The sequence below is a fragment of the Miniopterus natalensis genome, chromosome 21 (assembly GCF_054644295.1).
Source record: "Miniopterus natalensis isolate mMinNat1 chromosome 21, mMinNat1.hap1, whole genome shotgun sequence".
NCBI lineage: Eukaryota > Metazoa > Chordata > Mammalia > Chiroptera > Miniopteridae > Miniopterus > Miniopterus natalensis.
Window position 1 is genome coordinate 13,569,403 of NC_142101.1, and position 24,175 is coordinate 13,593,577.

Genomic DNA, 24,175 nt, shown 5'->3' on the forward strand with positions numbered 1-24,175 from the left:
AGCATGACTCCCCATCTACGCTTTTAGCAGCTCCCTGTTAGCGACGTTTTAACCCTTTGACAGGGTATTTAATAAGTGTCTTTTAATTGATCGACTTGGAGAGCTCTTCCTTTGAATGGCTTTAAGCAAGGAGAAAAGAGCTTTTCCGAAAAGAGGCCTGCACGTTACCATGGTGAGTGAGCTGGTGGCTGGAAGTGCAGGAAACGAACCCAAGCTAACCCTCAGAATCCAGCTCCCACCCAAGTCAGTGGGGCCTTGCTATGGGGGCCGCCCTGGATCAGCCCAGCAACTAAGGTGGTGGCTTTTTGGTCGTTGTTGTTGTTTAAAAAATATCAATATTGCCCTGGCTGGTGTGACTCAGTTGTTTGGGCGTCTTCCTGTGCACCAAAAGGTCGCTGGTTCGATTCCCAGCCGGCGCACATGCCTGGATTACAGGCTTCATGCCCGGTAGGGGGCGTGCAGGAGGCAGCCAATCAATGTTCTGCTCTCACATTGATGTTTCTCTCTCTGTCCCTACAAATCAATTTTTAAAAAACCCAAAAACTTTAAAAAATTTTTAAAAAATCAGTATCATTGTGGTCTTTTAAAAAATTTATTTATATATTTATTAAAAATATTTTCAGTTACGGTTGACATTGAACATTATATTTGTTTCAGGTGTACAGTGTAAATGGTTAGACATTTGTGCAACTTATGAAGTGATCCGGGATATGCCTGGTACCCACCTGGCACCGTACATAGTTACCACAATGTTACTCCCTGCTGTGCTCTGAGGTGGTGGTTTTCAATGAATGGACTGGGAAGGGGCTGTTGAGTCCGACTTTCCAAAGGGCCCAGGCTCTTGGGACGGTCCTAAGTGCCTGTCAACCAGAAGGAGCCTGAACAGGGAGAAAGCCGGTGCCTCACTGTGCCCGGTGGAAGCCGGTGGCTGAGTCGCAACCACCTGTGTGGCTGTGAGATCCGAGCCAGGGCTGGCCCCGAACCACATGGGCTGTGGCCAGATTAGGAGGAGGCCCCTCACCGAAGCTCAGGGCGGCGCTATGCGCTGCTTGTTGAATCGGGGTGCGATGTGGGTTAATGTTTGTTAAATGCTTGTTGGCTTTTGAGTGCACAACGCAGCGTGGTGGGTCTACTCTAGGTTAAAAAAATTATTATTATTATTTTTAGGTTAAAAAAATTATTATTATTATTTTTTTATCAGTTGGTCTATATAATGAAAGTGACACCTTTCTAATAGCAACTGTCATTCTGTGTCTCCCTGGCACATTGGCCTGTGCATGTTCCCAGACTTCCTGAGGCCTCTGTAGCCAGTGAAGCAGACTCTGTCCCGTGCGTGAAATACACGTTTCTGGCTTCGTGCACCGCACACAGCAAGTCGTGGCCGTGCTGTTCCTCCACCTGCGGGGAAACACCCAGGGGGGCATTAGTTAGGCCTCTGGTTGTACAAATGCGTCAGGACCGGAAACCGCTTTAGGTGCAAATGGGCCTAAAGGATGTCAGTCTCCAACCATCCAAGACCTTGGTCTCCGGAAAACGAACTCGGACGCCTGCTGCTTGCAGGACTGGGGAGAAGGTTTCCTTCTTGAACAGATGAGGAACAGAGAGAGCCTTCCAGAATCTGGAGAGAAACGAGAGGGCTCTCTGAGTAACAAATGCTACTGTGTTTATCCGAACTTCTGATCTAGTGGTGGTTTGTTTTCCACACCGCACAGGGTTAGCCGTGAGATAAGCTTTCCTTTGAAGGGTCTGGTGAGTGTTGGGGTTTCTCTCTACCCCGCCTCCCCCCGGATCTTTCCCTCTGTCTTATTGTATCTCTGTGCTTTGTGCTCCCATGTGCTTATCTCTTCCACCCTCCTTTCTGTCTTGACCCGATTTCTCTCTTCACCCCTGTAGACTTGATGCCTTTCTCATCTTTGCTGTCTTTAGTAAACTGGGTTTTAGATTCTTTATTCTAGTTTTGAAAAGGGAATGACAGGCCCATTTCAAAGGTCTCTAAAGATAAAGAACTAACAATGAAGATTTAAATTCAGGTGGCGGTTGATTTTCCTCTGAGTCAGTGCCCCCCTCCCAGACAGGAACAGGGGCCCTGTGCACACCGCTCTCTGCAGTCAGGACTGGTGTCAGCGTCTTCCAAAGCTCTCTTCTAGAACCCTTTGATCTGTGGCTTCCTTCAAGGGCTGTTGCAAAGTAAATCAATTCACTAGGACTGAATGGTTACTTTAAATGAGTAATCAGGGGAAGCTTTAGCCAGCTTACAGGGCCAGACCCACTGTTTGAATCTGGAAAGCACAGGGTCTGACTTCTAGGAAGCAGAAAGACAGCAGATAACATTTCCTTGCTGCCCTGTCACATGCCATATGGAACAAGTTTGCTTTTGCTAACAGGGCCTTAAGGATAAGGCCCTTGTCAGGGTCCCCCTTCTTAATGGCATATATTTTCTCTCTATCTTGATTCCTAGTGCTCAGTGCCCTCAGGTTCAACCCCACTATCACCACTGTCCTGTCTCCTATGAGGGAAGGGCCCAAGACAACCATTTACACTTTAGTATGAATTTGAGCCAGTGGGTTATGAGCACTGTTTTAAGAAGAGCATGAAAGAATTCTACTGTTACATCCTTACTTACCCTACCCCTCACTAACTTATTTCCTTTTGTCATGAATGCAGGTAACAAAGCACAGTAATAGAAATCATAAATTATTTTCCCATCACATTGCAGTTTTTGCAAATATCTCAGAACAGCTCTTCTACTCATCACTACCTTCTATTATGTTGTTTATTAGGCTCAACTTCGAATCTTTTATATAGGACATTGAAAAAGGAGCACAAACCTTACTATGTTATATACATCAATCACTAGGCAGGCGGCACCACACAAGCCAAATGGAGTAGGCTTGAGAGCCAGCTGTGACTGGTTCACCCCCTCCAGTCTACACCAGCCCTGCTGGGCCTGACTTACGGCGCTGACCCTTTGGCCTTTCTGCGTTCCAGTCCTCTGTTTCACCTTCTGATCTGCACCGAATTGCTGTTGGGCATCCCTCCTTTGGTCTTTGGAGAAATTTGGTTTTTGTTGTCGATGAGCCCCAGCCACACCTGCACTGGCTGCTGGTTGAAATGGCTTTCTCTGTGGTTGCCTGCCCACCGACCTGGCCAGGGTGCCCTTTCCCTGACTCTTGCTTCCTTCCTGTCTCCTTTCGCATGTTTTTGCTCTTAGGCACTTTACACAGGGGTTTTTCTGCATCTAAAACACTTTGTTTTCAGTCCACCCCACCCCACTGGGCTCCCAGGCATTTTTACATCTGAGTTCAAGTCAGCTCATCTCTTAATACAGGGTGTCCCCCCAAAATGTATGCACACTCTGAATAATTATTAATTCCAATGGATTAAATCTGAAAAGAAAGAAACATTGACTGAGCTATCAGCTGTTAAGTTTACATTTTGGGGGGACACCCTGTATGTTTGAGGCTAGGAGGCCACCCTCATGTTGCCATGGAGACACTCCATTACCCTGTGCTTAATATTTGATGCCCTCTGAGTGCCCACATGTTCATTGGGAAGTGTCAGGATCCCCAGGTCGGATTTGGGAGTGCCAGACCATTTTCAGTCGTTTTTGGAGGGGGCATCTGACAACCTGCCCCAGCACCAACAGGGAAGGGCCACTTTGTACCTCACCATGTGGATGGATGTCAGCCTTGGATACAAAGCCTCTTGGCTGCTTTTGAAAATTAAAACTATGCTCCACGATCCAAGCTGCGTCCCCACCGAGAAAAACCCTAGCAATATGTCACAGGCTCCAAGGCAGTTCCCCCAAACAAGCCCCTGAAATATTTAAGCAACAGAATAAATGTTTATTCTCCCAGGAGAACTCTTTGAAGGGGAACACACTCGTTTGGACGTGTTCCCTAGAAAAAGCGTATTTGTCATGACAATCCATTCGCACCTTGTACAGTCACTGGCAGGGATCCAAGAGCCCTCACGCCCACTGCTCCTCCTCGGAGCTCTGTGACCGCGGTGACAGCCAGGTGGGCCCGTGAATGTCAGGACTGAGGCAGATGAAGAGAAAACGAACCTCTCCTCCAGGTGGGCAGCCTCATTTCACACCAGCAGCCGAGGGACTTGGGTTTGCATGCCTTGCATCACAATGTCTAAGGAATGTTCTGGGTGGGCTGTTGGAAGCAGCTCAGGCTGAGAGCAAAACTTCCATATCAGAAGACAGGCAGGTGGTGCCCAGTCACAAGAGCTGCGTGGCTGCTCTGATCTCCGCGTGTGCGAGGCCACCTGCCTCAGAGAGGGTCGCAGAGCAGTGGCCCATCCACTCCCCAGGGGCCTGTGTCTCTGATTGTCTTCCCTTGTCATCTCCCTCTGCCCCGAGCTCTGAAGGCAAAGGCCCCTGCTGGTGGCGGAGGTGGAATTTGTCAGCATCACGCATATCCTGGCTGGGCTCCACTTCCCCCGCATGCCAGCCAGAGTCAGATGCAAACTATGTCAGGTGCTGTTGGGGCTTTGTACAGGAACAAAAATATGGCTCATTGATTCACTGGGTCATTTGCCTATTTATTTTTATTCATCAAACATTCATGGGGCCCCTACTAGGTGGCAGCCACCTGCTAAGGATGCTGGGATGAAAGGATCCACACCCTTGCTGTGCGGGAAGAGATGGGAGAGGAATGGGGGAGGGAGAGACAGCCATGCTCAGGGGGCTCGGAAAGGTGCTGGGGGCTCTGAGAAGGGAGCGTATAGGGGGCCCCCCCGGCAGGCCAGGGGAGGGGTCAGGAAAGCTCTGCCAAGTACCTGATGCATAAAGGGAGTTTCGAGTCCAGTCTGGTTGCTGACTGTGATCTGAGGCAGCTTGTGAGCAGCGCACACAGAAGTGTAGCTAAAGTCTCTAGGAGACACAAAGAAAAAGAGGCGACTTGCAGCTGGAGAGTGGGAGGCGTCAGGGAGGGTTTGGGGGGGGGTGCAGCAGGTGGTGTCGCTGGGAGAATGCCGCCAGCAGAGGGAGCAAGTGAGCAAAAGCGCAGCCGAGTGGGAAAGACCAGGGCAGGCTCCCCGCACGCGGGCGTCTCATTGGCATCAGCTTCCCGCAGGGTTACGATGGGGAAAGGCTGGGGTGCAGGCATATTGTGGGGGGTGTAACGTCCTGTTAGATTTTATTTCATTCATAAGCAGCGGAGGAAGGTGAGGGTTTCAGCAGAGGAATCCCTGATCGCAGGCGTTGACGGAAAGAAGACCAGAGGGAGAGGAAGGACATTTTGGTGCCTCATTCACTCTTCGGAAGTCGTTTTTAATGAGATACTACCCCGCCCTTGAGTCTTCCTTAGTGAGAAGCAATAAAACCCACGACTGCCTGATTTGGGGGTTTTTCTCTTTCCATCGTTTTCCACTGGATGAGGGCTTTGGAGACGTGAAATGGTCACATTCAGGGGGCGACAGGGAGGACCAGGGACATTTTTGATCCGAGCACATGACTTCCAATGAGGCAGCAGGAGCTGACTGTTGCCCGTGACCTTGAGACACAGGAGGAAGAGAGAGTCTGACTGTCTGACTTAGAAAGGAGTGGTGTGAGGGTCCGAGAGGGCAGGGACCCTGCAGGCCTGGCCTGACCCCTGTGCCCCCATGACCCGGTGCAGGTGACTGCTGGCTTCTGGCGGCCATCGCCTCCCTCACCCTGAACGAACAGCTGCTCTACCGGGTGGTGCCCAGGGACCAGAACTTCCAGAAGAACTACGCGGGGATCTTTCATTTTCAGGTATCGCGCGTTGCCCTTGACGCTACTTTCCATACTCTCGGGTCCCACTCAGATCTACCGACTCAGAAGCTCTTGGGTTGGGGTCCAGTATCCTATGTTTTAACAGTTTTAAAACCACGGCTTTAAAAAAAATTTTTTTTTTAAATTGATTTTATAGAGAGAGGAAGGGAGAGATAGAAAAACATCAGTTGGCTGCCTCCTGCATGCCCCCTACTGGGGATCGAGCCCACAAGCCGGGCCTGTGCCCTTGGGAATCCAACTGGCCACCTCTTGGTGCCTGGGGTGACACTCAACCAACGGAGCCACCCCAGCTGGGTGAGAACCCCAGCTTTAATGCATCCACCCAGTCACCCAGGCATCCACCCCTTACGTCTCCTCCAGGCCTCACGGCCTTAAGGAAAGTGCTTGGGAGTGAGTGTCAGGAGACGCGGGTCCGAGTCACACACTGTCACCACGAACTCAGACACTAGACCCGATGCCTCCCGACTTCTTTGGCATCTGCCACGTGCACAGATGCTTAAGACCCAGATCCTGCTCTCAAGGAGCTGGGCACTCACTAAAGGTCCAAGACCTGAACATTGAGCATCACGGAGGCTCCTTCCCGGGTCCCCCGGAGAGACTCGCTCCACCCGCCAGCTGTTCCCTGGAGCAGCCGCCTGCTTTCCCACCGCAGTTCTGGCAATACGGCGAGTGGGTGGAGGTCGTGGTGGACGACAGGCTGCCCACCAAGGACGGGAAGCTGCTCTTCCTGCACTCCGAGGAAGGCAGCGAGTTCTGGAGCGCGCTGCTGGAGAAGGCCTACGCCAAGTAAGTGGGGTGCTTAGGAGCTGGGAGGCCCCACAGTCTTCCTGGAGTATCTCACCTACCCCTTACCCCCAAACTCAGGGTGTCATCCCAAGTCTTCCCCAGCACCTGGACCCCATGCTCTGTATCCCTCAGTAACTAAGAGGAACAGAAACTGGGGCCAGGAGTTGGCAAGCTCAGCTCTGTCCCACATGAACGTGTGAATGGGGACAAGCCCCTTAGCCACTCAGCCACTCGGCTTTCTCTTCTCTGAAACCCCAAGGGCAGTTCTTAGGCCCATGTGAATTTTGAAATGAGTGATAAGAAATCACATGTGCTCAGATACCAAACTCAAGCGTCTGTTGACTGTTGGTTCAAGAGCCCTCCTCCCTGGCATTCCACGTTCAAAGCCTTCTTTTGGGTTCTTTCAATTAATTTCATTGACTGGCACCCTTTTTTGTAACCCCAGTTCCTTTCCAGCCCCGTTCCTACAGCAGGTCCCAGGGGATGCCTTGAGGGAGGGTCCCCCAATCTATTCATGCCCCCCAACACTCAGAAACCCAAGAAGCGACGGTGAGCTCTGGAAAGGTTACACCTTGTTTTTTTTCTAGGAGTGGGTGGCCTGGGGGGAGGTGGCCTGAGATTCGTTCCTGGACAAGTGCTGAGTTGGCCACGTGAAACTGCGGCCTCAGCACCTTCCCGGGCCACAGCAAGATCGGCAAAAGCTCCTCTTTCACCTTCAGACCACACCATGTCCTAGCACTGTCCCTGCCCCCCACCCACGAGGCCCCCTCCCTGGGGTTGCTCATGGCTGTGGAGTGTGCAGGTCTTCTTTCTTTTTCAACAGGCTCAACGGGTCCTACGAGGCTCTCGCTGGAGGGTCCACAGTGGAGGGGTTTGAGGATTTCACGGGTGGCATCTCTGAGTTTTTTGACCTGAAGAACCCACCGACCAGTCTGTTTCAGATCATCCGGAAGGCCCTCCGCGCGGGGTCCCTGCTGGCCTGTTCCATTGATGTGAGCTCCCCTGCCCACGTGCGGTAGGGAAGGGACTGGACAGGGGACCAGAGCAGAGCCCATGGCTGTGCAGCGTGTCCTTGGAAAGCTCTGTAGGACCAGCCCCAAGAGGGTCAGGGGCGGCCACCCGGAGTGGTCCACCCTGAGCGGACTTTTTTCTCAATGCAGGTCTCCAGCGGGGCCGAGACAGAAATCATCACCAGCCAGAAGCTGGTTAAGAGTCACGCGTACTCTGTCACTGGCGTGGAGGAGGTAAAGTCGGGCAGGGGGAGCGCGAGGGTTATAAATCAATATGTGGCCGTAAGTCCAGGGCCCCCCTGAGAGAAAGAGAGAGGGGATCGCCTGGCTGAGGTCTCTCTCTGGCTGCACAGGGCCCCGGACACCACACATGTGGGGTCAGCTCTTGCTTGTTGCACGGGCCCCTCTGCCTCTGGCCCACTCGGAGGTGGGGAATGCAGCCTTCCTGAGCTAGGGCTCGGTGGGCTCTAACTAAACCCAGGCTCTCCTCCGAGATGCGATCAGGAAGAAAGTTGTAGAAATTGTCAGTTAGATTCTAAGCTTATTCCAAGAAGTGTTTGTGCAGGTCAAGCAGTAGAAACTCATAGATTCCCCAGAAAGAACAAAGGCAGTGATACCTGCCCGGCTGTCTGGATGGGATATGATAACGGGAAGACATGCAGGTATTCTTCACTCTCCAACCCAAGGGGAGAGTGTGGCCTATAATTCTCATTATATTTATTTACTATATTCTGCCTGTACCCAAAAAGGATTTGATGTGGTCTGCAATGAAAAGCACAGATGTAGCAAGACCATGCAACTAAGGTAAAATACACCAGACAATCTGGGCTAAAATCTAGGCTGAAAGCAGTGCAACGACTGAGAAGTTAATTTCGCTCTGGGTTTCCCGATGGCCAAGGCAAAAAGGGAAATGAGTGGGTGTCTCGGCTCTTGTGATTTATTAAAATGGCATGGATGTTCATTGCATGTGTTTGTGTTTCAAGAATATGTTCTTTAATCAAGTCAGTCCCCAGATAGGAATAAGTGTAAACATTGGGCTAGGGCATGACGTGAGATGATAAAGGGAAGTAAGACACTGAAGACCCCACAGTTCATGGTGTTTGTGTGGGGCCCATAGTGTCTGCCCAGTAAATAGGAAGGGGAGGGTGTATGCATGGATTTATGAGTAAGGGCTTTGGAGACAGCCTCCCTGGGTGCCCGGCCTCCATTTACCTCTTAGTAACTAGGTAATCGAGGCTAACTTAACCTTTTTGAGTCTTCGACTTTTCAACTTAGTCTTCATTTTTAAAATGAACATAATAACTGACCCAGCTCACAGGATCGTGTTGAGGTTTAAATGAGGGGAGAACGTATTTGAAATGCTGAGCACCGTGCCTAGTCCATAGCACAGGCTCCACAAATGCTAACTGCTGGGCTCTGAGTATTTATTGGGAAGGCGTCTATTACCATTCGGTCTCATATATTAAGAACTGAGTCAACCATAAAATCTAAACCCAAGTTAGAGCAGACATAAACCTGTTTTTGTGCTGGATCCACTATTGACTCAACCAAATTGTGACAAATAGTGCAGTTAACCGAGGCCTGAAAACACATGCGAAAAGCAAATAAAAGCGTGGTTATTTGGGGACTTTTGAAACACGGAGTGAAAATCTGATATGCAGACACGAATGCAGGGTGGCAGGAGGCCACGCTTGCCATTGATTTTGTGCACATGGACCTTGCAGGTGGATTTCTGTGGCCGCCCAGAGAAGCTGATCAGACTCAGGAATCCGTGGGGCGAAGTGGAGTGGACGGGAGCCTGGAGTGACGAGTAGGTGCTGTCCTGGGTCCCCCAGCCTTTGCCTGCCGGGGCGGGAAGGCATCACGCAAAGACACAATCATGATGACACGAATGCTAGAGTGAGTCCCGCAGTGCTTTCCCTCCTGAGATCACACGGCCTGTTCAGAAAAGGGTAGTAAGTGGTCCCAGGCTGGAAAAAGCAAAGCCAAGCCCACTGAGCTGGACTCTTTGTTTCTGGGTCTCCACGTGGCGTTTGCCAGTTCGACAGCTCCGGTGCATTTGGCTCACGCTGCAGGGTTTTTCTGTTTTCTGTGCGCCACGCCTTGGTGATCCAAAGGTGAGATTGATCAGTCACAATTGGATCCTTTCCAGTCCGCAAACCCTGGTCCCTCTGACAAAGGCCAGACCCCTCGGTGCCAACAGGAAATGAGCACTTAGAAAGTGGAGCTCTATCCTGGGAGCCACATCACACAGCAGACAGTGATGAATGGAGTGGCGGCCGCTCTGGGAGCTCCTGATAGGGCAGGTATTGATCTTTCCTGAAAAGTCATTAATGAGCAGAGAGGCTCTTCTTTGGCAGGAAGTCAGTGCGAGGTGGTGACTGGACACTGAGGCCCCCCGGGGACTGCAGTGACCTGGAATCAAGGTCCCTGAGGGTGTTAGACATGTGGACCGGTTTCCTCCTATTTACCATTGCTGGCACGAGGGTGGCAGGCAGTCACTGGGAAAGGATATAGAATTTGCCACTGTCATGGACGAAAAGCCACCAGAAATGGGAATGGTCATAATTGTACCTCTTCAGGTTTGCGTCACGAAGAAACAGGCGTCTGTAGGGCCCAGGGTGGCCCTCCTCTAGTAAAGATTTTTCATTTGACTGCCTGAGATTGAGCAAAACCCTAACCCCAATTTTGCCAACTGCCCTGAAAGAATGTCATGGCCGAATGGAATTGAAACCCCAAGTTTTGGCCACTTTAACTAACAGCTGCTTACCAGGCTGCCAAAGGGCTCATCTGACTTTCTTTCATTTTCCCGATGCCACTTCTAACAGTCTGGGACAGGTTCAAGGGCAGGAGGTGGTGACTGGCCTGGGGTGGAGGGCCCTGTGTCACTGATGTAACATCTCTAGGCTCAGCCCAATGTCTAGTTAAACAGTTTCCCCCCAAAATATATTACTGGGAGATTTAGAATTCTCCAACTTGTCCTCCCTCCGATCTTCGTTTGTACCAAGCCCCTTCCGAGATTTGGTTCTGATCTAATTAATGTTTCGATGCATCAGAGAGGCCCTGGGAACTCTCCTGCCTGATCCCTTGGGGCTCCTAGAGGCTGTGCTTGGCTGCGCCCCAGCTTTTATTCAGGGAAGGGAGCCATTCACATTTGGCTGAAATCGCTCAGGGAAGAGATTTTTTAAAAAGATGGATCGTGATATTGCTCTGCTATTTAGACGTTGCATGCATATTTCAGGAAAACCTAACTTTGCAAAGGTTAGGTAGCTGGAGATGACATTTGAACAAAGTTCACAGGTATTGCCACCGAAAGGCCACCAGCAGGTGGCCTCACAAGGTGACATTACTTTAGGGAAATTGCCGTGAACCTAGCTTGGCTGTCATCCTGGCAGGCTCAGGAAGTGGACCATGGCCTTGTGCCCAGAGGCAGTCAGAGCCCCCCCCCCCAATATCTTCACCCCAGACCTACAGATGAGCCCGAATGACTCAATGACACGGGTGGGCAGGCCTGTCTGTGACAGGCGTTCGCACATCTCCCTCTAATTTCCCCATTTTTGCCATCAGGGGCTGGAGTCCTAGTTACAAACGCGTAGCTTGCCTGGAGAGGGAAACTCGGGCAAGGCCTTGGCATAATGTTCCTGCCACGTGTCTGGGGTCACCCTGCCAGTGACCATGGCGTCCATGTCCCTGGCCTGCATCCTCTCCCGCACTGTCCTGCCTTTCCCCCAGGCTTTTTTTTTCCTGGTAATCCATTTCTGGCCTTTTGGGGAAGTTTACCCGCAGTGAACAGTTTGCATAGCAACAACCCCTTCAGGAACCACCTCTGCTTCCTTTAAAATTCTCATTTGATCCCCCCCCCCCCCCCCCCCCAGTGCACCGGAGTGGAATTACATCAACCCCAGGCAGAAACAAGAGCTGGACAAAAAGGCCAAAGACGGAGAGTTTTGGTGAGCGAGCTGCCTACGGGGGGCTGGCCCATAGTTGTGGGCCCCCTCCCTGTTCGGACGCGGGGCAGTGCATCTCTGGGTGTTCCAGAAATGCCATGTGGGTCCCAGCCAGGGGCCTTTCATTTTCCTCCCCCTTGTGCCCTAGCCCGATTCCGCCTCTGTGCCAGGATGTCCAAAGCTTTGGGAACACAGGATCTGGGCCCTCAGCAGGGACTAGTCTCACCTGCCTTCCCCACCTTCTGTATCTTTCCCGTGAAACAAGAGCAATCCTCCCATATCTTTGCTCTAAGGTTGAGCTGACCATCTAAATAGGACAACCGCCTTCGCAGGCGGGCTGAGGGAGGTAACAAGGACCCCACCTGACTATGACATGGCTTAGAGGACGCCTCTCCGCTGAGCCTCAGTCAGAATGAAAGAGGAGTGGGGTTTGGATTACCTCCCGGGGCCTCTTCCAGTTTGCAGTTCATTTTCTCTGCTTGGCTCTTTAGATGCGTCTGAAGCAGCTGACAATAGTGAGGAAATTGGACAGTAGCCCCTGTGCATTTGCATCTGTATCTGTGGGTTGGAGAGAAGCTGAGCCCTAGCCCGGGGCCTGTTCCCTGCGCCCAGGAGGCCAGCCTTTCCTACCCATCCCAGCCCAGCTCCCTTGACGCAGAGCCCTCGCGCCCCTCTGCCCCCAGGATGTCTTTTCCGGATTTTTTGAGGCAGTTCTCTCGGCTGGAGATCTGCAACCTGTCCCCGGACTCCCTGAGCAGCGAGGAGGTGCACAAATGGAACCTGGTCCTGTTCGAAGGCCGCTGGACGCGGGGCTCGACCGCTGGCGGCTGCGCGAACTACCCAGGTGAGGCGCTGGGCCGCGCCTCTGGCTTGGCCTTCGGAGCTGGGTGTCTTTATAGGTTCCTCTTTGGGCAACGCCTTTGCACTCTGTTCTCCGGCCTCTGGGCCCCGCTCAGAGGCCCCGCTACCCCCTCTAGGCCAGGGCAGCGAGGATGAGAAGTGCCCCTGCGGCCCCTCGCCTGAGCCTGATCTCAGGCGGCACCATCCTCCAGCTTCTGTGTCCAAACCGTTCTTGCGTCTCTCCCCTTCCCCCCCCCCAGGATACCCTTCTTCATACTAACCATGTGTGGGCACCTCGCCCAAGGCCTCTGTCTGTTCCCACCTGGCCTAGGTGGCTGGTCCCGTCCCGCTGAGCTCTGGAACAGAGCGGCTGGTGGCTCCCTAGGGATCATCTGCTCTTCTGATCGACTGCACCCACCCCAGCAGCCGCTGCTTCGTGCTTGGGCCCGAGTCCGAGGTGGAGGGGCCCGACCTTGGGGTCATGGATGGCTGCACCCGGGGCCGGTGCGAGGCCACAGCCAGGGTCTGGGAGACACTGGCGCTCCATCCCTGGTGGGCATAGCCTGGTGCAAAACCACTGCTCTGCACTAACCCCGGCCTTACTGAAAGGGTGGAAGGCCCCCCATCCAGGCGATCACTAATGCACACGTATATAGGCTCCTCCTAGGTGGAGTCCGCCGGGGCGGCGCCGGGGAAGACACCTCGAACCACCGACCCCGCATCTCTAAGGAAAATGCAGGAAGGCAAACCCCGCTTCCTCCACTGCCCACCTCCCCGCCGGTGCTCCCCGTCTATGGTGACAAGCTGACTGACTCAGACTGTTCGCGGGGCGGGCTGTGTGCTCCGTGCTGTGGACACGCATTATAATAAAAGCCCACTCGAGTGCAGGCCTGGGTCTGACCAGCTCTCTCCTTCACCCCCCACCCAACCCAGAGCTCCCATCTCTGGTGGCAGGGACGGTGCTGGGCAGAGAGGAAAGGGCCGAGGTCCCTTTCTACCACTGCCACTCAGCCTGCCGGCTGTGGGACCCCGGGCGGGTCCCTGGTCCGAGCTTCAGTTTCCTAATCCCCAGAAACGGAGCGATGACACCCACCTTGGGGAACGCTTTGTAAACGGGGAGCGTTTTACCAACAGCCTGCATTGTGTTTATGGCCCATTCTCGTCCCCCGGTCCTGTTGAGCAGTAAACAAAACGCATCGAGGTTGCACTCATGTTGCACGGGGGAGAAATTAAAATATGCTCGCCATTAGCAAGCTCTTAGAAAGCGCGCGGGGGGTTCGCAGGGATGGTTTGGGGAGGCTCAGAAGCGCGGGGGGTGCTTAGGGCCCTGCATGCGCCCTCCACGCTCCCATCTGGACAGCCAGCTGGCCGTCGGGAGAGATGGACGGCTCGGGCCCTTTGGCGATGCCGAGCACAGGGAAGGTGACAGGGCTGCCCCCTGTCTCCTCTGGAACCCGAACACATTCGGCTCTAAACTCTGCACCCTTGCGCCGGATATAAAAGAACTGGGAAGTGAGATTCGGGGAAGGTGGAATTGGACAGTCATCTGATTGTTAAGAAAAAAAATAATCGGTGGCTCTCGGTCACCTGGGAATGCCTTGTTCTCTGGCGAAGTAGGACCCTCATTTAGAGGCTGTAGGAACTCCCCCTCCCCACTCCTTTCTTCCCCTGGGGCTCATCCTTATTGAAGTTGGTCAGGCCCACCCTCCTCCATGACACTCTGCAATTGCTGTGTGCCTTGCGGGGACCCATGTGGCCTCTCTGTGCCTTGGCTAGTGCAGTCACTATGTCTAGAGATGATTAAAAAAGAGAAAATCCCATTTGAAACGAAGCAGTCTTTTAAATTATCCATAGGTGGTGTGACAGGCATACTTCTTAATTGCTAATTATTGTTAAGTGGCTCCCTCTGGAAGGGAGTGTGCCTCATCAGTGGGCTGCAGCACCGAAGCAATCAAGTGAGGACCCTGGGCCAGTGGACAGAGGACCAGCAATTAAGGTGGCTTCGGGCTGGGATCTGAAGCTGGGGCCTGTCTGAGAGGGAACACGTGGCCATTGGATGGCAGTTTTCAGGGGGGCAAGAGTGGTTGTCTTTATAACCTCTCTGCAGGGGCCTCCTAGGCAGCTAACCTCCTCTGGACCGTGTCCTTGTGTGTCCCTGGGACATGCCGTTTACCCAGAGATCTCCCTTCCTCTAGAAGGTGCTAAGACCAAGGAGATGCACACCATTTCTCCAGGAAGATCTGGAAGTTACTGCTTTTTGGGGAAGGACCCAATACAGCCAGGCACCGTGGGAGACCTTGAATATCCCCAGTGCAGCGCGCCTGGGCTCCTAATTGTTCAAATGCACACGTGCTAAGCTTCCGAATGCTCTGAGATGTGTCTGCGGGTGTGTGGGTGGGGTAGGGAGGTAGGGGAAATGCCTCACACCTGGTAAAGGAAACCTGCTGAGGCTGCCTTACTGGGCTGCTTCCTCTACAAGGTAGACTTTGGCCCGAATTCTGCTTTCCTTGGGATGATCGAGTTCCTTCCCTTTCATTTTTTTCTTTCCCGTCTCACTTCCCACGAGGGGGAATCACCACCTCCTGGTGACTTCTAGCCACTTACTGGACCAATCCCCAGTTCAAAATCCGGCTGGTCGAAGTGGATGACCACCAGGAGGGGGGCACCGGTGAGCCCCGCTGTAAAGTGCTGCTGGGTCTGATGCAGAAGAATCGCAGGCGACAGAAGAGGATCGGACAGGGCATGCTGAGCATCGGCTATGCTGTGTACAAGGTCAGCCTGCGCTGCACACTTGATGTCTTGGGTTGGAGTATTTTGGACAGTCTTTGGAGCACACCTTTCCTAGGGCTTGAATATTTCGAATCAAGCATTCTCTTTGCACACTTAAATGCCTGGATTCCACAGTTAGAGACTCATTCATATGGCTAAGTCTCTGCTGTGAACATGGAGACATGTCATTTATTAAACTGCCTGTCATTGAGGGCTTGGTGTCAATGTGCTTATTAGATTCTTTTAAAGTATAGGCTTCTCAGGGGACAGGAGCCAAGAACACGGAGTACAAGGCATTTGAGGTGACACAAAGAATATGAGGGGCATCACAGAACAGGGGGAAGGAGGCTGGACATAGGAACCAAGGACACCCGTTCCTCCCTGGACAACCTTAAGACACTTGTTGGAACACACGGGGCACAGGCTGAAGTGAGGGATGCCACATCCATGGCCATCTGTGGCTCTGGTGGCTCTGGACTGGGGACCACAGCTGGCTCTGGTCTCAGGCTGCAGTGCCTGGCTCAAGATGCCAGTTTGCACTGGTAACCACCCTCTGTGGAGTTCACAGCCTGACAGATACGTTAAAACAAGACCTCTGGGTCTTGACGAGCCTGGCCGGGAACAAATTGGAATCCCCCTTTTTTATACAGGTAGAGGCTCCTTATAGCAAATTCTGGAGGGATTCACGGTGGTTGTTTTAACACAATTTTGGTGACCTGCTGTTTTCCTCTGACCTGTAGGTCCCCAAAGAGGTATGTGCGTGCAGACAGCGATGTCCTTTGTTTGGGAAGACACAGTGTGGTTGCCTTTGAGATGGCCACAGAGCAGCTGCTCCTCCCACAAACAGACTCCCTCCCATGCGCCCTGGTGAGCTGGCTACCCTGAGAGCCGGTTAAGATACTCCCGAGTCCCACCTGCCAGGCCCTGTGGAAGGGGACAGTGGTGACTTTTGCCCCCTGTGTGCCTGGTGGCCTGATTCGAACAAGATGATTATAGCACAGCTTAGCCCCTTCTTTAGGACAGAATAAATAAGAATAAACGCCCTGATCTCTGATAAGAGAAGGAAGCTCCCACTTATCTTTTCAGCTCCAGGCTTTTCCTGCGTCTCCTCCATGATTTGTAACCGAGTTAGGAGACATGTCATCATTGTCATACTGACACCTGGGGGTTCCTGCCACCGTCCCAGGCTTCAGTCCATTCTCCCATCTGCCTTGGCCAGTTGGCTGGAGGAGCCCCGGGCAGCACCCCTGGGGAGGGGATGGGCATGGCTTGGTGGCAGCCACATAGCGTCAGCCCCCAATTCGTTCTGGCCCAGTGAGCCTCTCCCTGGCTGCATGCTGGCCACCCCGGCCTTCTCCTGACCACAGTGTAAGCATTTTCAGGGGGGTCCCAGAGTTGCGGCTGCCCTTATACTCAGGTCAGCAAGGGCTGGTTGGGGATCCCTGTGGAGTCCTGTCCAGGGCAGAGGGGGCAGGTGGCCCTGCTTTCTCCCCTGCTTAGCAGACCAGTGGCCCGAAGAGGGTCTGGTGATTATGAATGGACACTGTCCAACACTGTCCACTCTGGGGTGGGCGTTCTGGCTCCAGGTCACACAGGTGTCACAGCCCTTGCAGCTTATCAGCACCTGGCCTCTGTCACAGGCGTCTTGATGAAGGTTGGCCATAAAGATACGGTGCCAGGGGAGGCTTAATTACAGCAATAATAACTCCGACTCTTGTGTTTTGAAACACTCTGCAGCCACTAATTAGCCTGTGTCACACACCCACAGCCTCCTTCTCCCTCCGGCAAACAGATGGGTCACTGGGAGCATCTCCCCGCCCTGAGGAGAGCCAAGGCCCGGAGGGAGGCCTGGCTGCGCCTCCCCCGCCCGCCTCCCTAGGAGCTGCATCCTTGCCCTCCCGCCCTGCCTGCCCTGATCACCTTGCTTTTGCTTGAGGACCACGATCTATTTTATTTTATTAATTTATTATTTATTAATTTATTATTTATTTGTTTAGTTAATAACCCCTCTCTCCTTTCTTTAAATTGATTTTTTTGGAGAGAGAGAGGAAGAGAGAGAAACATTGGTTCGTTGCCCCACTTATTTGTGCATTCACTGGTTGTTTCTTGTATGTGCCCTGACTGGGTATCAAACCCACAACCCTGGCATATGGAGATGATGCTCTAACCAGCTGAACTACCCGGCCAGGGCACAAGGACCAGGCCCGTGTGGGCCCTCAAGGCCACACCCCAACTATAGCCGCAGAATAAGAGTGCTGGATTCAGTGAGTGGGTGATTCGTGAGGACAAAGACCCAGAGAGAAGCTGAGCCTGCCCCGGGGACCCTGCTGCTGGACCCTTCATTTAACCAGGAAGAGGGCTAAGGGTCTGGCCAAGGTCACAGAGTCAAGGGCAGTGACTGAAACAGGGCCTGGTTCCTGGTGAGTTCACAAGAGAATCCAAGGCCCCCTTGGGTTAGCCCTGATTCTTAGCCCAGGGTCGAAAGTCACCCATCCCTAAATCAGAAAATGAAACCGAGCTCTGGCCCTTGTCTCCCAGGGTTTCAGCAGAGTTGCCCTTGACCGTTGCTCTCTCCACAGCTGGAGAGTCACACCGATGTGCACCTGGGCCAGCGCTTCTTCCTGGGCCACCAGCCCTTGGCCCAGTCGAGCACCTACGTGAACCTGCGGGAGGTCTCTACCCGGGGCCAGCTGTCCCCGGGGGAGTACGTGGTGGTGCCATCCACCTTCGAGCCCTTCCAGGATGGTGACTTCTGCCTGCGGGTGTTCTCGGAGAGGAGGGCTGGGGCCCTGTGCGTGTCCTTTCCCTCCGTAGAGGTGGGGGTGGTCTGGGTGCCCTGGGCGACAGAGCCACCCTTGGCTCCCATCGATGCTTCCCAGGAGAAAGGTGTAAAACACCTCAGGTCGCAAGGGTCCTCACTGGGTGTCCCCCTCCTGCCCCCCTACTTTGGTCTAAAGGACACTGGGGGATTTTCTTTAAGAAAAGGTCAAGGCTGAGAGAAAAGATTCCAGTAACATGAGGCCCATAGAGTGGGATCCAGAGAGCACCAACTCCCCTTACTCACACACACACACACACACACACACCCCACATGCACATACATACCACACATACACATGCACACACACACACACACATATCCCACATGCCATGTGCCTGTATGCATGCACACATGGGCTGCTGGCTCATCCCCCAGAGGCTATTCAACAGAGATTCACAGAGGTGGATTCTCAAGACAGGAGAAAAGTAGAAAGTGGGGCAAAGAGAGAGAATTCTCCAGAACAGTGGTCCACCAGGGCGAACGTTCTAGATTCTATCAAGGGCCCACCTGAACTTGGCAGTTCTTGTCTCCTATAAAAACAAACAAACTGAGGGTGGTGTGGGGAGGGATCCAGTTTGGTGCTAGGAGGAATTGAATGAAGGCCTTGGGTGGGAAACCAATCCCTCAGAAGGGTCAAAAAATTCCTAAAAAGGACCTAGTCATTAGCTATCTATTTATATTTGGTTTATCTCTTTTTATATTTCAGGGAAATTGGGGACATGGTAGCTGGAAGCCCACATGAGGTATGTAACCAAGCTCTGACACTGTTGCCTAGCAGCCATTCAGGGCTTCTCATTGATTCACGAGAGTTCTTTATGTATGAAGGATGGTTCTTTATACATTAAAGACTTTGTATTCATCAGGGCCATCACATCTTCTAGGCCCTGGATCTTCTTGATAAGAATGAGATAGAAGCATCACTGGGACACATTCCTACCCCCCGAAGAGGGGATCTTAGCATCTCCCCCATCCAGTCAGCTGGACCCTCAGCTAGAGCACTCCAGTGTGCTTGAGCAGTTTGTGCAGGACAGAGAAGGCGATGGGCCAAAGAGATCCAGTCCCCTGCCCTTAGTCTTTCAGGGGACAAATGATGGAAGCATATGAAAAAGGTGGTGGGACCCTCATGCAGAAGCAGATCTAAACCTGTGTGTGTGCAGTCTAGGGGTGCTGGAGTGAGTGCCCAGTCTGGGAAGGCTCCCTGGAGGAGGTGACTCAGAGCAGACTTTGGAGGGTGAAGTGCACAGGGTTTGAAGTGTAGGTTCACCCACCTCACTCCCTGTACTCCTCCCTCATGTCCTCAATTTGCTGTCCCTTTCCTCAGACGCTGTGGCTGCTCCATGAGGGGTAGTGTCATTGGGCCCCACTAGGCACTGGCCAGGGGTGTGGCAGGACTCTCTCCAGGGGGCACAGGTCCAGCTTTCACCTTCCATTCTGTCTCCCCAAACAGACTGAGGTGTCCCTGCAGAGGCCACATGGGGCACCCATGGCTGCTGAGTCTTTGGCAGGAGGGGGGCGGGGCAGGCATAATGAATTATTTGGGTTTTTAAGCTCCTCTTTCTGCAGATGCCTTAGCCAAATAGGGTTCCCACATTAACTTTGCCGTTGTCCTGCCCCTCAGCCACAGCCCAGCGAGGGAGATCAAGACGACGGCCGGCTCTACAGCCTGTTCGAGAAGCTTGCCAGGAAGGTGAGCGCAGTGGGCTGGGTGGCGTATGAACAGCAGGCATTTATTCCTCACCGTTCTGGAGTCCAGGGTCTGGAGTAGGGCCCCAGCATGGCCAGGTTCTGGGGGCACCTCTTCTGAGTGGCGGATTGCTGCCTTCTCCCCGGGTCCTCACCCGGAGGAAAGAGAGAGGGGCCTCTCTGTGGTCCCTTTAATAGGGGCACTAATCCCATTCATGAGGGCTCCACCCTCATGACCTGATCACCCCTTGAGGCCCCACCTTCTAGTACCACCACACTGGGGGTAGGTGCCAACATATGGATTTCAGGGGAGGAAAGCACTCAGTCCAGAACTGAAGGGGGAAAATTGCTCTCTGCCCTCCAGGGAAGCTGAGGGCCAGCGGCCCTCACCGGAGACCCTGCTCTGGGCAGCTCTTATCTCACTTGCTTTTGATAGAATTGCTGGGCCAGCTGGTGGAGAGGATGGGAGAAGTGGGACCACCCTGGGGACAAATGATAAAATCACACTTCACGAGGGGAAGTGACTTGGCTAAGGTCACATGGCAAGTAAGGGGCAGAGTCATCATTGGAACCCAGAGCTCAGTCCAGTGCCCCTTCTCTGTTCCTCATTTGTTGTCCTGCCTGACATCTGTCCTCCAGCTGAGAGTTAAGGGACAAGTCTCCCCTCTGGCTCAGTGTTTGTCCCAAATGCCCATGGGAAACCCTAGTCCCCTAAGCCCCCGCTTCCAGTGTGAGATGAGCTGCTGCTTGGAAGGGCAGCTCCCATAGGTGCAGTGGGAAAAGTAGGTGCTTTGGGGTGAGACAGTTTAAGTTTCGAGTCCCAACTCTGCCACTTGGTAGCTGTGAGTCCCAAGTGATCAATTATATCCCATGGAAATGACAGATTGCATCGTGTATGTACGTGGAGTTTAGTCGTTTGCAAAATCACGGCTTCTTTCACTCTAATGTGGATGCAGAGCTGTTTTCAAAAGTTGAGGATATTCCACATCGGGGGTGTGGCCCATCAGTGTCACTCCTGTTACTCAAGACTCACCGCACTTTGCTGTGGGCTTGAGGGAGCCCAAGAAAGGCAGCAGGCCCCCCGTGTGGCAGCCTTCTGCCCTGGGTGTGCCGTGCTCACGTCATTGATGCACATGTCCCCCAGGCTGTGGGAACCCCAGAGAAACAGAACTGGAGTTTTTAAAGATGTCACAGCCTTTGGAAATCACGGTCCGTGGTCCATGCGTCTGACTACATGAATTTAACACCTTGGAGAGCTTGCCCGGGCCTGACCCCACGCGCATTCGTGTTCCTCTTTCTAGGATTCTGAGATTGGTGCCCATGAGCTCAAGACCACTTTCAATGAGGTGTTTTCCAAACGTAAGTCCTTCCTCAGGGCTTTTCAGAAAGTCCTTGGGAGTCTCTGGCTGGAGCCTTCGGTGGCCTCCTGCTCTGCAGATTGTTTCCCTTGCCTTAAACCCATCCTGATCCCCACCCCCCCTTTCCTATGTACATTTTAGGAACAGACATAAAATTCTATGGATTCGACATCAACACTTGCAGGGAGATGATCAGCCTGATGGATGTATCCTTTAAATGGCACATTATTTATACTTTCCCCGTTTTACACGATTCCACATCCTTTCCCAGTGAGGAGGGGGGAAGGGCAGGAAAAAGAAGGAAGGAGCAGGGAACCAGCATTTACTTCATGGATGTCAGTGTCCTGCTTGGGCTTTAAAGAAAAATGTCATCTCATGTTTGCTCCTCAACAGGCTTGAGATGATCTCCATTTCGCAGGTGAAGAAGCTGAGGCGCGTAGTGTTTAAAGTGGCTTCTTTAAACTCCTTTAATTTAGCAAATACGGGGCATTGGTGCCCAGCCTCCTGGTTAATCATAGTGCTCCCCCTTCTAGGCTATATTCCCACCCTCCTCAAAGAGGGGGACCTTAGTGAGTGTTCGACTTTTTAATCTTTACTTGAATTTGTTTCCCACCAACCCTCCCCACCATGACACCCAGGGCCCCGCTCACTGCAGACAGGGATGTTCACTAGGACCTTAAGACACTCATTGTTCAAGACCACGAGAGGCCCGGCCGGGCGTGGCTCAGCTGTTGAGCATCGACCTAGGATCCAGAAGAGGGGGGTTCGATTCCCGGTCAGGACACAGGCCTGGGTTGTGGGCTCGATCCCCAGTCCGGGGTGTGCAGGGGGCAGCTGATCCATGACTCTCATCATTGATGTTTCAACCCTCTTTTTTCCTCTCCCTTCCTCTCTCTGAAACCAATAAAGATATATTTAAAAAAAAAAAGACCTCAAGAGAAAGATTCCCATAAGGCGTGTAGAATTCGGGCTTGATCGTGTTGGCCTTTAACACATGTAGAGCAACGGCACGGGCACCTTGGGACTTGTGGAATTCAGGAAGCTGTGGTTGAGGATTCAGAAATTCCTGGTAAACTCTCTGCCCCTGTTGGGCATCCTCTGGGCTCTGGCTCCTGTCCCCTCTTTCTAGCCCTTCATCCACCCTGACACTCATTCCTTGTCTGTGTCACGCCCTACTCTGACCAGCTCCTTAATCATGGTCAAAACCAACACAGAACATGGGCACATCGTTCAGAAAGCACTAAAAAGTCAACGAGAGACCCTTGTGCCAATGCCTTCACCCAAAGCCCTACTGTTCAGAGGGCAAGGGAGCGAGCACTGGCCCTCAGTCCAAGCTCTTATCTTTCTTCTGAAAAATTCTTGGCAGGTATCCCTGAGGTCTCCTCTTGAGGGTGTCCCTGGCCTTCCAAGGAGGCAGTGGGGTGGAGGGAGATAGTTCTGGAAGGGGCCATGAACAGCTGTTTTCTACCTGGAATTTCTCTCCTGCTTTAGGAGATTTACCTAGAAACCGACTGTAATCAATCGGGGACCATTAATGCCCAGCAGATGATGACAGCCCTCAAGAAGGCAGGTGAGGACACATCCTATAGACAAGGTCTTGGGACCTGGATGTGCCATTTTAGCTATTCCAATGCCGATTGCTAGTGATCATTGGTGGTAGGTATCTTAGGTTGGACATCAGTGTGACAACAAAGATTTGTTGAGCAACTTCCCTATGGAGGGAGGAGGGAATGTTGCTGGGGTCTTATATAGTGAAACACTTTAGACTTTTTCCATGGACTATGCTTGTCCCTGGGAAGGTGACAGCAATCACAGAGGGTGGAGTTATGAAAGAGGCAGGCAAGAGAGGCAGACCCCTCACCTCTGCTTTTTCTTGCTGGGACGGGTGTGATACCTCGCTGGTTAGTGTTGAAGCTAGAGGTCTAGTCTAGGACCAGGGAAGAGGCCAATCCTTTGGGATCAATTGGATGACCAGACCCTTCTGGTGTCCCTTGGAGGAGGCAGAGTTGGGCCTGGCCCCTGCAAGTTCAGCACCTTGGGTCCTATTGGAGGCAGTGCCGAGCCCTCCATTCCACCTGTGACCCAGGCCCCTCTGCCCCCAGGGTTCACACTCAACAATCAGATGCAACAGATCATCGCCATGTGGTACTCATGCAGCACCCTCAGTGTCGACTTTGATGGCTTCGTTGCTTGTATGATCCGCCTGGAGACCCTCTTCAGTGAGTCACTCTCTCTTTTGGCCCCATTTCATTTCTCCCGAGGTGCCAGGAGGGGCAGGAGGCAGAAAGACAGGCTCCGGTGACTGTGGCACCCTTGGGTGAGGGGAAGCAGACACTATAGGGGCTGGGGAAGTTCCAGCTGGCCACACCCAAGGTCAGGGGCTGCCTTTTTTGGACCCACAATCCTGCCATCCAGATTATTGTGCACCTACTATGTGCTGTCACTGGGCCACAGTGAATGAGTCCAGGTAATGGTCCTTAAATGGCTTTTAGTGTCTATTGACATCTGTACCTCCATGGGGATCATACAAAGAGCAGGTGTCACCTCCTAGGGAAGAGACATGGGTCCCCCTCTGGAAGGCAATAGGTGTTCTCTTGTCTCCTTGGCCTTGGCCTCATGCTAAGGTGCCCTGTTAAGGGAGAGGACTTTCTGTGCACTGTGGGCCTGGAGTTGGTCAGTTCTCGTGGGAAAAGTCCAGCAGCCAGAGACGAAGCCAAGGGACTGGATTACCCACAGAGGGGGCAACCATTATTTGTTTCACGGCCCCCCTGCCCCCCTCTACCCCCTAAAGGAATAAAAGTTTCTAGAGAAGAAAGAATTTTAAATTTCCAGAACTTCTGAGGGTGGAGATGACAAAAGAACCACCTCTGTCTATAGCTGGAAGTCTGTCCATCTGGACGGGGAACATCTGCCGCCCCAAACCCTCACCCTGGGGACTGGATCTAGGTCCAGGTTTTCAGGGTCCTTGCAACCAGGTGGGAGCTGGGGGGGTGGGGGTGGAGGGGAGGGGGAGGGCAGCAGATGGGGGTAGGGTGGACACAGGCAGCTCTCTGACTGGCCCAAAGTCCAAGAACATCCCTATGGGATTTCATTCCTTTTCTGGTGTTCTAGAGCTGTGCAGGCTTCTGGACGGGGACCAGAATGGCGGCATCCAGCTCTCTCTGGATGAAGTAAGTGACTTGAGTTTTGATGAA

The 24,175-nt window shown here is 52.8% G+C and overlaps 1 protein-coding gene across 1 annotated transcript in view; it reads left to right on the forward strand.

Annotated features, from left to right (window-relative positions):
• Positions 1 to 24,175, forward strand: part of CAPN8 (calpain 8) — a 31,292-nt gene that overhangs the window by 3,294 nt on the left and 3,823 nt on the right. Inside the window, exons 3-20 of the mRNA XM_016221229.2 lie at positions 5,628 to 5,746; positions 6,420 to 6,553; positions 7,377 to 7,545; positions 7,714 to 7,797; positions 9,288 to 9,373; positions 11,439 to 11,513; positions 12,194 to 12,354; positions 14,947 to 15,122; positions 15,860 to 15,871; positions 17,699 to 17,910; positions 18,647 to 18,683; positions 19,559 to 19,627; positions 20,925 to 20,982; positions 21,123 to 21,187; positions 21,982 to 22,050; positions 22,473 to 22,551; positions 23,084 to 23,200; positions 24,093 to 24,151. Of these exons, the coding sequence (XP_016076715.2) occupies positions 5,628 to 5,746; positions 6,420 to 6,553; positions 7,377 to 7,545; positions 7,714 to 7,797; positions 9,288 to 9,373; positions 11,439 to 11,513; positions 12,194 to 12,354; positions 14,947 to 15,122; positions 15,860 to 15,871; positions 17,699 to 17,910; positions 18,647 to 18,683; positions 19,559 to 19,627; positions 20,925 to 20,982; positions 21,123 to 21,187; positions 21,982 to 22,050; positions 22,473 to 22,551; positions 23,084 to 23,200; positions 24,093 to 24,151 (1,781 nt within the window). The remainder of the gene's footprint in view (positions 1 to 5,627; positions 5,747 to 6,419; positions 6,554 to 7,376; positions 7,546 to 7,713; positions 7,798 to 9,287; positions 9,374 to 11,438; positions 11,514 to 12,193; positions 12,355 to 14,946; positions 15,123 to 15,859; positions 15,872 to 17,698; positions 17,911 to 18,646; positions 18,684 to 19,558; positions 19,628 to 20,924; positions 20,983 to 21,122; positions 21,188 to 21,981; positions 22,051 to 22,472; positions 22,552 to 23,083; positions 23,201 to 24,092; positions 24,152 to 24,175) is intronic.